This window comes from Choloepus didactylus, chromosome 23, assembly GCF_015220235.1.
Source record: "Choloepus didactylus isolate mChoDid1 chromosome 23, mChoDid1.pri, whole genome shotgun sequence".
Lineage (NCBI taxonomy): Eukaryota > Metazoa > Chordata > Mammalia > Pilosa > Megalonychidae > Choloepus > Choloepus didactylus.
Genome location: NC_051329.1, coordinates 9,154,695 through 9,169,833, shown reverse-complemented (window position 1 = coordinate 9,169,833; position 15,139 = coordinate 9,154,695). Strand labels below are relative to the sequence as shown.

Below are 15,139 nucleotides of genomic sequence, written 5' to 3'. Positions count from 1 at the left end.
AAGACTTTTCAGAAGAAGAGAGATGTCGGGAGAGATCTGAACGAGGAGAGGGCAACAGCTGGGGAGGCTGCACAAGGTCCACTTCAACTTTGATGCATTCAAAGATCCTCCTCCTCTCCTTCCTGCTCTAGCCGGAGGGTTTCCCCACCTTCTTTAATCCACTGGAGGGAGAAAAATGGACCTGAAGTTGGAGTTGTGAGTTTAAGCTCAGGAGAAGCTAATCCAAATAGCTCGTCTGGCCTCTTTGGCCTGAAATCTCTCCACGGACAAGCCAAAGGAGGCTGCCCAGTGAACCGGGGGGTATTCAGAGCACCCCCATCACTGAGCCTGGAGTGGGAAGCAGAGATCCCTCACCACACTTCCTTCTCCCTCTCCTTCTGCTACCTTTTTCCAATGTCAAATTAAACCGAGTTCTTAAACTCTGATCACTCTAGACTCTAGTATCTAATGGGTCATTTTCAACCTGTAGGCTCCCCCATCCCATTCCTTGGTGTACTTCAGATCTCAGAATGTAACTTTCCCAATTGTCACGTATTTTATGTTCCCTGGTATCCAGAAAGAGTAAAATCACTGATACAAGGTAGTCAAAGCTTTCCAATGAGGTTTACAGAGATTTGGTTAACAGTGCTTACTGCCATAAAGGAGGGATTTTTAACCAATTTCCACTCAAGGGTTTTCAAGGAATTAAAGCCAAATCTTAGCACAAAGCACCTTTCATTTTATTTAGTATTATTTCTTTGTTTCCTTTAGGAAATCCTTGTGCATTGGAAACCTAACCACTGTGAAGGCATTTGTTTTTCTTTTCTTGTTTGGCTAGGTGCAGAAATTTGCCTTGAAGAAGAACTTCCCAATGAAATCACTGCAGAAATATTCACAACCGAAATTCTTGGCTTAACCATTTCAGAAGATTCCGGACAAGATCATATGGTCAGCGGAGTGTAAGGAATGTTTGAAGCACAAAGGACTTTGTGTTTTTGTTGCTTTTTTTTTTCCTAAGAGGCACTGCTTTTCCTGTGTTTTCCTCCCCCTCCCCAACTCTAATCTTTAGAACTTTTAGACATTAAAAGCAAATTTCTGTTAAACCATGGAATCCACAAAGTTGGACATTCCACTGTTTCTGAAATAGAGAAGTGGGTGGAGGCAAGAAAAGCACTGGCAGCTGGATGAAAATGGCTGCTGGATCCGCAGGCCTCTCGTCCTGCCCCTCTCAGGCGGTGCTGCCTGGAGGAGGGGTGAACAGGACGCCACAGGGTGGTGGGGTCTCCGTCAGCGTGTGGCCCCATTCCCTTCCCCTGGGGTGCTCCCTGAACCCTTGGCCCGAAGTGGCCCAACATGAATCACCCTGTTGTCAGGCTGGGCCGGGGGCACTGGGTGTTCTCATCAGGAAACCCCCCACGCAGTTGTGTGTGGCCGTTGTGCAAGCATCACTGGCCATGCTAAATCTGGCAGCAACTGCAGAAGAGGCTCCACAAAGCACCCATGGGCCCCAGGCGTCTGCACCTGCAACAGAAACCACGCCACGCCCGACTGAAGCACGTGCCCCCCTCCCACGCCACAGCACAAACCAACGTGGGTGATTTGCTGCCTCACGCTCCACTGGGCTCCAAAACATGTGGTGGGCAAAAACAGAGGCCCGTTCATCGGCTCCGGGAACCTTTAGGGGACATCACTAACCAAGTTCACAGCAGTACTTTGACCTTGAAAACAGAGTCCTGTCTTAGTATGAGCAGATGAAAGTTATGGCCTGAATTTTGGAGTTTTGTCCTCAGGTACAAGGCCTCATGCAGGCAGATGTGCCCGGTAGACTTCTCCACATGTGCTCAACCCAACCCCCACTCCCACCCCCAAACCAAGTTCTTCCCCAGAGAAGCCAGCATCAGAGATAACGTTTGATCCACCTGAAGCCACTTTCTTCCAAGGGGCAGAGATGTGTGTAAGAGAAGCAGCAGCCACCTCCTCCACTCCACTGCATGCTGTCCAGCTGGGAATGTGGCCTGGTGAGTGTCTTTGGAACACCCTGGAACACAGGACAGAAATTTCTCCCCCAACTCCATCCATGCCAGTGTGATCTCAGGACAGAAAGCATTGGCCAGGGGTCCTCAGGCGTGTCGGATCATGTCACCAGGGCTTCCTAACCTAGTTTCCAGTTTGTTCTTTTTTAAAAACACAGAAAGAAAAGGAAAACTAGCTTTGTGAATCAATTTTGCTGCTAAGGGCTTAGGAGACATATTACTAAGCCAGATAAAAAGTTCCTGGGGACATTTTAGGGAACAGGAAACTCTCAAATGACTTGTTGTCTCTAGAAATAGCTCAGAATTGGAGGCAGTCTGGACACCAACCACGGGTATCTCGCATTAAGTCTGGCACACTCTGATTTTGTTCTTATCTATTACACATTTGGAATAATTTCCTTGAACACAGAACTGACCAGGAACCCTTGGACCCACCATGGCTGGGTCAGTGAGCTAGGAGATGGTCAAGCCAAGGTCAAGAAGCTCTCTCTTGTGCTGAGCCAGTTTCTGCTTCTCTCTGCAAGCAGAGTTGTGTGTCTGTATGTGTGTGTGTCTGTGTGAGTGTGGGGGGGGGTGGGGAGGGGGTGGGGGGTTGTTCCGATTATAGACATCCATCCAAGAAGGCCAAAATAGCAATGGCTAGCAGGACGGGATCATCCATGTTCCCGCACCACTCCCAGCCCAGCCAGGGGGCTCCTTCTCACCTCGGGGACCCCTTTCTTCAGGTCTTTCCGTTTTAATGTCTCTCAACTTGTTTGACAAAGGTGGAGAGCAGCGAATGTGCACCTTTCTGCCCCAGGAGGGCCCCTTCACCTGCCATCCTGGGCCGCCCTGCCTGCAGGTGACACACAGGGAAGGGAGAGGCAGGACATCATGCCCCAGGCCTGCAAAGAAGGCAGGGAGTGGCCTTCCTGCACGGCCTGTCAGTGAGCAGAGAACCCAGGCTCTCCAACAGCGGGATGACAAAGCAGCAACAACAGAAAGCTGGAGGGATGGGCGGGGGGCAGGACAGGAGAATAGACCGGAGACATAATCAGTGGGCTTGGACATCAAGACTTAGGGACAAAATACCAAACACCTAAAAAGCACATTGTGAAGTTCCTTTGAAAAAAGATTACTATTTCAGAAGGGCCTCTGGCTGGCTGACCTAATACAGCCAGGTTGTTGCTTCTAGAGTGATCTTCCAGGGACCAGCAAGAGCCCACCCCACCCTTCCCAGACCCCCAGGCCTTTCCTTGCATGGTGAGGGTGAGGGTCTTGTTTTCAGAGCACCTGCTCTGGAAGCAGACCTACATGGGTGTCTGCCGTTTAACAGCCGCCTGTGTGACCTTGGATGTGGCTAATCTCTTAAACCTCAGTTTCTTCCTGGAACTTTTCTTGGGTGGTTGTGAGGATTAAAAGAGATAGTGCAAATAAAGCGTTCCTGGCATTGGGTAGCACTCAGAACGGGATAGCAGCTAGTATTATTACAGGCAGAAACTATGCCTGGGAACTGGGAAGACATTTGAGAGAACTGACTGCTCCAGTCTCAGAGCTTTAGTATGGTTAACATTTGCTCAAACAGGGGTCTATCCTAGTTTTGACGATGGGCCCTCAATAAATATTTGTTGAATGATTGAATGAATGAACTTGAAGTTCAATGCTCTTTTTTTTTTCTTCCTAATATTATTAGAGAAGTTGTGCTTTACAGAACACTGTGTTGTGTAGTTCCATGGATTTTTTTTTTTAATTTTATTCTATTATCATATACACATACACACGATCTAACATTCCCCTTTTTAATCACATTCACACATATATTTCAGTGCTGTTCAATGCTCTTGTAATAGTTACTTAGCTTTTGCAAAAAAAGTGAACACCAGGGTCTCACAGGGTCTCACCCTCTACCTCAAGGGTCAGCACAGCTTTTCCATGAAGAGCCAGATAGTAAATATTTTAGGCTTTGCAGGCCATACAGCCCCTTCGCCACTATTCACCTTTGCCGTTGTTGCTCAGAAGCAGCCCTAGACATCCATTAAAGAATGAGTGTAGCTGTGTTCCAATCAAACTTTCTTTGTGGACACTGAAATTTGGATTCCATGATCATTTTCACATCTTGTGAAGTGGTGCTCTTCTTTTGAATATTTTCCCACCTTTTAAAAATGGAAAAACAACAACAATAACAACAACCGTCCTGGCGTGTGGCCGTACAAAACCAGATGGCAGGCTGGGACAGACCTACAGGCTCTAGTTTGCCGAACCTGCCTGGAACCTCATGGGCATGGTCACTCAATCCCAACGGATTTTTACAAATAAAGTGAGTCTGCACAAAGTACCCGACTAGTACTCTTCAAAGAGGTCAAGCTCACGACAAACAAGGAAAGGCCGAGCAACTCTCAGAGATTGGAGGAGATGAAGGACACGTGACAAGTGAATGCAGTCCTGGACTGGATCCTGGAACAGGAAAAGGACATTAGTGGAAGAAAAGCAAAAAACAAAAAAGGTTAAATCCGAATAAAGTCTGTAGCCTGGTTAATAGTCACCCAATGTTAATGTCTTAGTTTTGATAAGGGTACCACACTTATGTGAGGTGTAGGGGAGGCTGGGTGAGGGGAGCGGGGAACATCCTGTACTGTCTTTGCAACTCTTCTAATAATGCTTCTAAAATTATTTCAAAATAAAACATTTCTAAAAACTGGTATCCGTGCCGCCCCTCTGACTTGCTTGCACCCTTAACTGTTTCCACAATATTCCCTCTGCCTCTCAGTCCTCGAGCCAACTCTCCGGAAGCTGGTTGGTGCCCACAGCTCCTGGGTCATCTCACTTCCTGTCTGACCTGCGCACACTCCGGCCCCCGCTGTGTTCCAAGGTAATGCAGAGCAAAGGGGGCTTTTAAAAAGGTCTGTGTCCTCCAACTATAGCTGCCTTCGGCCACTGGTGTTTTCAGCTGGAGTGTGTTCGGAAGGGATTTGGTCAGCCATTTCCTTCCAGGCAGCTCTTTCAAAATTGACTGTAATAAATAGATGCAGGGCACTGGGAATCAACAGCTAGCGGCCACCCTACTCAGATGTCATTTAATCACCCTCTGCAAGCTTAGCTTGAAGGAATATTAAAAAAACAAAATCACACCAAAAAAAAACAAAACAGTGATGCAACACTCTTCGATGGCAGTGCCATACTGAGTGCTGGGAATGGCTCCGTAGGACAGTTGACAGCTGTTAGCTTGTGCTAACTTAGCTTGTGCTTTCCTGAGCTACGCCAATGCCTAAAGCTGGCCTCTCGCCTTGAGTCGGTATCCATGGGTATTTATCAATGCCCTAAGGAGAGGTGTCAGGCCCAGGAAGCTCTTCTAGTCATCGTCTACCGCTGGCATCGCTGCCTGTCCTGATGGTTTGAGAACACTAGTGGCACGGCCAGCAGTGCGGTGGGACAGTTCAGTACCGAAAGCAACTGAGCTTTCTGCCCCTGCCCCCTGGGGACTCTTTTTTTTTTTTTTTTTTTTTTAATTTCATTTCAAACTTTTTTTTTTTTTTTATTAAATCCAGTTTTATTGAAATACATTCACACACCATACAATCATCCATGATATACAATCCACTGTCCACAGTATGACAACATAGTTACGCGTCCATCACCACAATCCATCTCTGAACATTTTTCTTACATCAGAAAGAACCAGAACAAGAATAAAAAATAAAAGTGAAAAAAGAACACCCAAACCATCCCCCCATCCCACCCCATTTGTCCTTTAGTTTTTATCCCCATTCCTCCACTCATCCATACACTAGCTAAAGGGGGTGTGATCCACAAGGTCTTCACAATCACACTGTCACCCCCTGTAATCTACATTATTATATAATTGTCTTCAGGAGTCCAGACTGCTGGGTTGGAGTTTGGTAGTTTCAGGTATTTACTTCTAGCTGTTCCAATACATTAAAGCCTAAGAGGTGTTATCTATATAGTGCGTAAGAATGTCCACCAGAGTGACCTCTCGACTCCATTTGGAATCTCTCAGCCACTGAAACTATTTCGTCTCATTTTGAATCCCCCTTTTGGTCAAGAAGATACTCTCAGTCCCACGATGCCGGGTCCACATTCATCCCCGGGAGTCATACTCTGTGTTGCCAGGGAGATTTACACCCCTGGGAGTCGGGTCCCACGTAGGGGGGAGGGCAGCGAGTTCACCTGTAGAGATGGCTCAGTTAGAGAGAGAGAGGGCCACATCTGAGCAACAAAGAGGTACTCAGGGGGAGGCTCTTAGGCACCATTACATGCAAGTTTAGACTCTCCTTTGTGGTAATGAGCTTCATAAGGGCAAGTCCCATGCTGGAGGGCTCAGCACATCAAACCGCCAGTCCCAATGTTTGTGACAACATCAACACCAGTCCAGGTGAGGATGTCCAACACATCCGCACCTTCCCCCCTGGGGACTCTTGCTTTGTTTAGTGGAAGTCACAAAACACAGCAAGGCAGAAATGGTGTTTCTTTTTTGTATATCTTATTCTTTGAAGCCAGTGGGGGCTTTTCTCCCTTTGGCTGGGGTGGGGGTGGGGTTGTTGGGGAAGTTTAATGCAACGAGTCCCTGCTCCTTGTGAACGATTAAAACACTGCAGAAGTGTGTGGTATAAAGTGTGAACCCCCACCCCACCCCCCAGCCCACCGCCGCTCAAAGCAGCGGGGCGGGGCTCCGCTGGACCAAGGCTCTGAAACCAGGAGAACTGGTCCGGTGCACCACCCCCAGGACTGGGCAGGCACCCCAGGGGAAGAGAAGAGGCAGGGTGGGGCAGACTGAACCGAGAGCACCTGAGCACCCAAGGGGATGGCCACCTCCATCTTCTCCTCTGTGAGCTTATTTCTCCATGTACAGTTGGAGAGAGGGGGCCTTCTCGGTTTCGAACCACAGACTCATTGGCCCACACCGTGGAAGTTTATTGTCTTGTGGTTCTGGAGGCTGAAGTCTGGAATAGGTTAGTTGCAGGGCCATGCTCCCTCCCGCAGGGGAGACACCATTCCACGCCCCTCCTCTGCCTTCTGGGGGCAGCTGGCTACCCCCAGTGGTCCTGGGTTTGTGGTGGCCTAACTCCATCTCTGCCCCTGCCACATGGCCACCCTTCCCTGTCTCTCTCTCTCTTACAGACTGCATCCAAACTTCCTCTGATTATAAGGACACCAATCAGATGGGATTCAAGCCCAGCCAAATCCATTTTGGTCTCATCTGAACTAATAACCCTGCAAAGATCCTGTTTACAGCTTCACATTCACCTGAGCAGGGCTTAGGACTTGAACTTATCTTTTGGGAGATACAAGTCAATCCATAACAACAGCATTCCTTCATCCATTCAGGGATTGAACAAATAGTTAACTATGCATGAGGCACTGGTAGGCCTGCGCAGGCAGCGGGGAGCAAGACAGGGGTGGCCCTTTTCTTTTGGGGGCTCCTGTTAACCACACATTAATCTCTGTGCAAGTTGAGCTCAAAGCCATACAGGAAAAGCTAGGAATCTCTGAGAACAGCAAGACAGGAGTGTGTTCTAGATTGGGGGTCAGGGAGGGTCTCGCCAATAAGACATTTAAGTTGAAGCATGAGGAGCTAGCCTTGCAGAGAGGGGGAAAGTGTGCACCAAAGCCAGGGGCTGCAGGAGAGCCAGGTGCATCCAGTGAGCCAAGCTGTGTGCCATCAGACCATAAGGAGGGCTGCAGGGGTCTAGAATCATCTCCAGCCTTCCTTCAGCGCTACCATCGTATAATTCTTCCCCCATAAGTCAGAATAGGAATACTTAATGGGGAAATAGGCCAAGTTTCCAGACAGTTGCGCTGGTTTGAAGCTGGTAGGTACCCCAGAAAAGACATGTCCTTTTAATCCACTCCTGTAGGTGCAGATCTGTTGTGGGTAAGAACTTTCATTTAGGTTGTTTCAATTGAGATGTGACCCACCCCATTCAAGGTGGGTCTTAGTCCTTTAACTGGAGTCCTTTATGAGAGGATAAAGGGTAGAAAAAGCTGAGAGAGGGATTACTGGGAGAAAAGCCCCCGAGATGCTAACAGATGACCCACAGAAGCTCAGAGAGGAGGCCACTGGAACCAGGAGCTGAAGGCAACAATACCTGAGACTGAAGAACCAGCAGACACCAGCCACGTGCCACATTCCCGAGAGAGGAAACCTGGATGCCATCGGCCTTTCTTCAGAGAAGGTACCATCATCCTGCTGATGCCTTAATTGAGACATTTTCATGGCCTTAGAACTGTAAATTTGTAACAAGTTCCCATTGTAAAAGCCAACCCATTTCTGGTATATTGCATTCCGGCAGCTTTAGCAAACCAAAACAACAGTCATCCAGAGATCCCTGGAAAGACCACAATGGGTCAGATGTGGCTGGCCCCGAAGCCGATGTGTTCTTTCACATGACACTAGCCAACAGTAAAGAGCTCAGGGGGCTCCAACCCCAGAAATCTTAAGCCCTTGAGTCAGCATCTTTTCATCTTTCTAAGTTTTCCAGGGATTTGTATATATTTTTAAAAATGTAATCAACCACTTCATTTTCACTGTGATCTTATTGTCCCTTCCCGCACAATCATATTTAAATGTGTACCCAGCCACGTCGTTAGTGACTGCCAGAGAGCAGCTTGGTATACAGTAAAGTGTCAATAAATATTGGCCACTTACCCCTTCCTCGAAGTCCTGTTGGCCACCTCCACTTTCTATTCTTCAAGGAGAAGTGACACAATGGCAGTGGCCTGTGGCCTACAGCTGCTCTATCCAATAGTGACCTCATCGTCAACTACAAGTGCCAGGCAGGTTGGAAGCCCTGAGACACAAGGCAGCACGAGGCACAGCTCTAGTCCTGGAGAAGGCAGCTGCCTGGAGGGACACAGACACAGTAATTACAGTATCGTGGGACGGGCTGGACAGGCAGGTGGGTGGGAGGGAAGAGGAGGTTTGGCAAGGCAGAGCGGAAATGGCATAAACGAGGAAAGACATTCCAGGCAGAGGGACCAGTATGTCCGAGGGCGGGAGAAAGCGGGAGACATTTGAGGATGTTCCAGCCGATCCAAAGGGTGCCTGGGGGACAGTGGGAGGAAAGCAGCCTGGAGAAGGCAGCAGCCACCACAGATGTCCTTGGGTGCTCCACCCAGGAGCTTAAACTTGATGCTCACAGGAAGATGAAGAGATGCGAGGGAATTTGCTTGATAGAGGCATAGGACGACATGAAGGACAAGAGGGGTTGGCTGGGGAAGGGAAAACAGTGAGAGACGAGTACAATCGCCTGGGGGAGAAGTGAAGAAGAGCAGCAGGAGAAGAGACGTTTGGGAAACATAAATAAGACCAAGGAGCCGCTTGGACATGGCACCAATCTGGATATCTGGTTTGCCACATTAGAAATCAGCGCTGTTTTAGCTCAAGTGGAAAGGGACTTTATTTGGAGACTTGTCAGGTAACTCACAGAATCAACAAAGAGCCTGGAGAAGCGAGCTCTGACAATGAGCAGGAACCAAAGAAAGGACACCAATGGCCCCGTTCTCACCGGGCGCCCAGTGCCTCCCATAGTCCAGCACTGCCCATGCTTCTGCTGAGTCGCTTCTCCAGGGCCCCTCCACTGCATAGTGCGATACCACTTCACCCTCACTGGGATGGCTAAAATGAAAAAGACAGACAATAACAAGGGTTAACAAGCATGTGGAGAAATTGGAACCTGCAGGCATTGCTGGCGGGAATGTAAAATGCTGTGGCTGCAACCCAGAGATTCCACCCCTAGATATGCACCCAAGAGAACTTAAAACATACGTCACCACCACCCCCAAGAAAAAAAACACAAAACGTGCATACATATGTTCCTAGCAGCATTATTCATAATAGCCAAGAGTGGAATTGACCCCGGAGTCCATGGAATGATGAATGTTATTTGGCCCTAAGAAGGAACGAAGCACTGATACCTGGTCCCACATGGATGAACCTTGAAAACACAATGCTGAGTCAAAGAAGCCAGGCACAAAAGACCACATATTGTATTGCCCCTTTATAAGAAATATCCAGAAAAGGCAAAGTTATAGAAACAGAAAGTAGATTCGTGTTCACCTGGGACTGGGGGTTGGGAAAATGGTGAGTGACTGCTAATGGGTATGGGGTTTCTTTTTCAGGTGATGAAAGTGTCCTAAAATTGATTATGATGATGGTTGCACATGTCTGTGAATGTACTAAAAATACATGGACTGTATATTTGTAATGGGGGAATTTTATGGCATATGAATTATGTCTCAATAAAGCTGTTCTGATTATTTTTTAATCAGCTGGCTGGACCATCCACCAACTGGCTAAGGGTGGGACTCAGGCCCAGGCCCTAACTGCCTAGGTGGAGAGAGACCCTTCTGTAGTGGGGGGCTGCCTCCCCCACAAAAGCTCACCCCCAAATAGGAAGGGTTTTCAGATGCTGGAGAGCCAAAATGACTGTACTTGAGAAGAGTGGAGGAGAGGAGATCCGGGCAGGCTTCTAGATTCCTGAACCAGGCCTTCACAGAGCCTGTGGGTGGAGAGATTCTAATATTGCTCCAAGTTGTTGGGTCACGACCAGGTAGTCTGTGTTCAATGACTCAGTGTGAGAAGAGCGTCTGGATTACACTGTCTCACCTTTGAACACATTAGTCTTTCAAAGCACTTTATATCTATCATCTCTTTATTTTTATGTGAACCCAAGTGGCCCCACTTTTAGCCAAGCCAATGGCTGCGTGGATGGATATGCAAATTGCCAATCCATTAGTATTCGAGCTGATGACAATTTTTACAGTGGTGGTCACAGGCTAGGAAAAGCATGTGCAGAGAGGCAGATCATGGTGTTTGGTTTATCAAAACCAAACCAAAAATATCCCAAGGCCTCGCCATCCCATCTAAAACTCACCCTAAGGAGACAGCATGGAGTGGTGAAGCCTAGTGAACTCCATCAGCAGAGCTGGCTTCTGGCTACCACTCTGCAAACTGGCTGGGCCCTGCTGGGTTTTAGCTTCCCTTTCTGTAAAAGCAAGAATGTGGCCTCAGTGATCTGTGCCTGTTGCATCTGATTTGAGCATTCCCTTGGAAGTTTTCCCCCTTTGCTAGGCCTTGCTCATTACCTGCTCCCCAAACACAAGGCACCTCTGTTTACAAGACGATAAGCCGCTGCTGTTGCAAGTTGCTAGGTGAGGACCAGCGCTGCAGAGAAGTACCGGAGCTGGGACCATGTTTTCCTCACAATTAACGCTTCTCTGTTCCCGAGATGGGAACCTCCTCCTCCCGGCGGTGGCCGACTAGCCTCCGTCCTGGAGGAATATTTACCAGCGGGAGCAGATTAAGAGTAGAATTTAACAACCCAAGACAGGAATAGTTTGATTTCAGGCTCTAGCATGTGTCATAACCATGCCAGAGATCATAAAGTTCCTTTTTTAGGAAACACTTTCCGGTACATAGAGCTTCTTATGTGGTGGACACGGTTCCAAGTGCTTGACAAAAACTAACGTGTTTAATCCTTATAACAACCTATGAGCTAGGTGTTACGATTATCATTCCCATTTTACAGAGGAGGCACAGAGCGGAGAAGACCTTTGGCACAAGCCATGACTAAATAACTCACTTCTGTAATCCAAGAACCACTCACTCTTTTAATATGTCTAGGATAATAACCAATATGCATAGAGATCCGGACTTCCAGTTTCTGGTAACGAGTTATTCAGACTAACTGTCAAGCTGAAAGCAACTAAAAATGCTAGAAATGGTAATTTTTTTTTTTTAACACTTCAGCAGTCATTTTTAATCTTTGTTTTTTTGTTTATTTGTTTTGGTCGGGGGATATCTGGCATTTTTTTTTAATTAAATTCAGTTTTATTGAGATATATTCACATACAGTCATCAATGGTGTGCAGTCACCTGTTCACAGTACCATCATATAGTTATACATTCATCACCGCAGTCTATTTTTGAACATTTTTCTTACACCAGAAAGAATAAGAATAAAAAATAAAAAAGAACACCCAAATCATCCCCTCCATCCCATCCTATTTTTCATTTAGTTTTGTCCCCATTTTTCTACTCATCCATCCACACACTAGATAAATGGAGTGTGATCCACAAAGTTTTCACAATCACAGTGTCGCCCCTTGTAAGCTACATTGTTATAAAATCATCTTCAACATTCAAGGTTACTATGTTGGAGTTTAATAGTTTCAGGTATTTACTTCTAGCTATTCCAATACATTAATCCTAAAAAGGGTTATCTATATAGTGCATAAGAATGTCCAAGCAGAGTGACCTCTCAACTCCATTTGAAATCTCTTAGCCACTGAAACTTTATTTCGTTTCATAGAAATAGTACTTTTAAAACATCTTAAAACCCACAAGTTGCTGACAAGATAGTAAGGCATTATCAGGCCAAAACTGAAAGCCAAAAGAACTCTAAAAGATAATCCAGCGAGGAAGCCCCTCTTACCCAGCAGTTATTTGCCAAACCTAGCATATTTAAACTTTAATTTGAATGACCTCATGGGGTCAGGGAACCAGAAGTCAAAGTTCAAGGCCCACACTCTGTGGGAGATCCACCCCATAATAACTTGGGACCCCACTGGGCTCTATCAGTGGTATATGGGCAAAGATTTAATAACCAGCTCTGGATGGGGGAGGGGAAGGAGGGCCTGATTTATAGCATTTGCCAATTTCCATTGTGTAATTACTCTTAACGTGGCTGATTTCAAGCTATCAACATCATGTCACTGAACACAGGTTGGGAAGTACAGAACTGCAAGCCAGCTGCAGCACATCATGGACTCTGCCCTCAGGGTACAATAAGCAAACCTGTCTTACACAATCATGCAGCTTCACCTGGGTGGTCCAAGGAACCACAAGGTGATCCTGTACTAGCAGTCCTCTTAGGAGCCTGGCAGAAGCAAATGCACATCAGCTCTAGAGGAAGGTAATTTCATCCTGGGCCTCAGATTACACCTATAAACAATTTTTAAACTACACTGTCCGGCCTAGTCAAAGAGAACCAAGCATACCACAAGGAAATACAATACCATGAGCAAGAACTAGCAGAAAGAGACCCACAGATACTTCAAGTATTAGAATTATCAGACACAGCCTCTGAAACAACTGTGCTTTGCTGAAAGAAACACAAGTTTTAAAATGCCTGCAGGGAACAGGAAACTATAAAAAGTGACATTCTAGATTTGTAAAGAACATTTGTCTGAAGCTTTACTGTTTAATTAGGGATCAAAAATGCAAATACCTTCAGGGACCAGGCAGGTAACACAAATGAGTGAAGCTGGTGAGTTGGAGAGTTTTGTCTGAAAGATCCAATGGCTCCTCAGCCTACTGTTGCCATGTGGCATTGGGTCCCAGTGTTGCCACATGTGCTATTTCTAGAGAAGCTGGAATTGGGATTTTTTTTTTATTGTGGTAACATGCACAACAGAAAATTGACCATTGAAACCTTTTTAAAGTCTACAATTCAGTGGCATTAAGTACATTCACCACGTTGTACAACCATCACCACCATCTCATTCCAGAATTTTACCATCCCCCAAAAGGAAAACCCGTACCCATTAAGCAGTCGCTCCCCTATCCAGCCCCTGGCAACCACTAATCTGGTTGCCTATTCTAGGTATTTCATATTAAGTGGAATCATATGATATACAGCCTTTTGTGACTGGCTTCTTTCTCTCAGCATGATGTTTTCAAGGTTCATCCCTGCTGTAGAACGGATAAGAACTTCATTCCTTTTTATGGCTGAATAATATCTATTGTGTAGATATACAACATTTCAGTTACCCATTCATCAGTTACTTGGGTTTTTGACACGCTATCATCCTATTTAAAATTCAAATATATATTTTTCAAGTTCTTTGTGGCCGAAGGTACACATTTGCTAGCCAGATCCTCAAGGCCAACAGGCATATATGACCTGGTGTTACACATTTTCCCATTTAAGTCTCTGATGATTCTCTGAGGTAAGTGTTCATATCTTCATTTTTCACACTAGGAACCTGAGTTTCAGAAAGGTAAAATGGAAAGCCTGGGAACAGGCCCGCAGTCTCCCACTCCAAACCTCAGGGGAAACTAGTACTAGGATGGGTGGGGTACGAGATCTAGATTATGGTTGTGACCTTGGACTAAACCTCTCTGGGACTCAGTTTCCCCACCTGTCAAATGACTGATGTTGGGCTAGTTTCTCTATAAGGCACTGGGGTTGCTAATGGCCTCCCTCTCACTTTTCCCGGCATACCTCAGGGCCCGACCTAGAGCTGGTCAAGTCTAACTAAACAGTTGCAGCTAAACGCACCTGGTTTATCCCGACTTATGTGGATTCCTCCACTGAGCTCAGTCCAGAGGTGGAATGAGGAGGAAACAACCCTCAAAAGCCTCATCACACCAGCCCAGTCTATTTTACCTGCCAGGGCGTTTGTGCAGGAGCAACACCTGGTCTGAGCTTGGTACTTAAATTAGGAGGGCAATTAGTGCCTTAAGTTTAAATTGTGGTTCTCCGACAGAAACCCCAGTAGGGGCCCCCCTCACCTTATTTACGGCGAGGGCAACTGGTCTCCAGGTGGAAGGGAAGGACCCCGTTAAAATGCTGGTAACAAGTGAGCTTTTCCTGCGCAGAAAGCTATCTCATAAGCAAGGTCGAATGTTCTTTGTGGTCCGCACCTACGACCCTGGTTTTCCAAAAGGGAGAGGCGTGGGGGAAATCAATGTTTTTAGCTCGTGAATTTAAACAGGGAAGAGGACCAGCAGCGACCCGGGTCCTCAAGTCTCTCCGCGAGCGGTTCGCTTCCCGAATCGCCGTCTTCAACTCGGAGAAGTCCAGAGCCCCACAGGAAACTTGCATTATTGCAACCGCTGCGACAAACCCGGGGCAGGGGACAGGCCGCCGAGCTGGCTCCCAAGGAACGCGCGCCCTCCCCGCCAGGACGCCCCGCCAGCAGCCTGCCCTCCCGGGGGAGCCCCACGGCACCCGAGGCCTCCGAGTAAGTATCCGCCCGCCCGCCTCCTCCCTCCACGTGCCTTGCGGGAGCCAGGAGCCGGGGGCCGCCCCTCGCTGCCTCCCGGGTAGGGGTAGGGGTGGGGGTCCCGGGCGCCTTCGTGGGCTGGGGGCAGAGCTTCCAGGGCGCGCGGCCGGAGACCGGGGCGC

General features: G+C 47.4%; 1 protein-coding gene and 1 long non-coding RNA gene across 3 annotated transcripts in view; one reads left to right on the top strand and one right to left on the bottom strand.

The window, feature by feature from the left end:
• The window catches only part of CFAP251 (cilia and flagella associated protein 251), a 91,232-nt gene extending 90,213 nt beyond the window's left edge, over positions 1-1,019 (top strand). For both annotated transcript variants that reach the window (XM_037816927.1, XM_037816928.1), the window contains exon 22: positions 818-1,019. In XM_037816927.1, the coding sequence (XP_037672855.1) occupies positions 818-942 (125 nt within the window). In that variant the 3' untranslated portion in view covers positions 943-1,019. The remainder of the gene's footprint in view (positions 1-817) is intronic.
• Positions 1,020-6,293: 5,274 nt separating this feature from the next.
• Positions 6,294-14,952, bottom strand: LOC119519552. The gene is made up of 4 exons (XR_005214045.1): positions 14,524-14,952; positions 9,515-9,624; positions 8,656-8,850; positions 6,294-8,203 (listed from the first exon to the last, which is right to left on the bottom strand). It is a non-coding gene; the product is annotated as an uncharacterized LOC119519552 (long non-coding RNA).
• Positions 14,953-15,139: the final 187 nt, after the last annotated feature.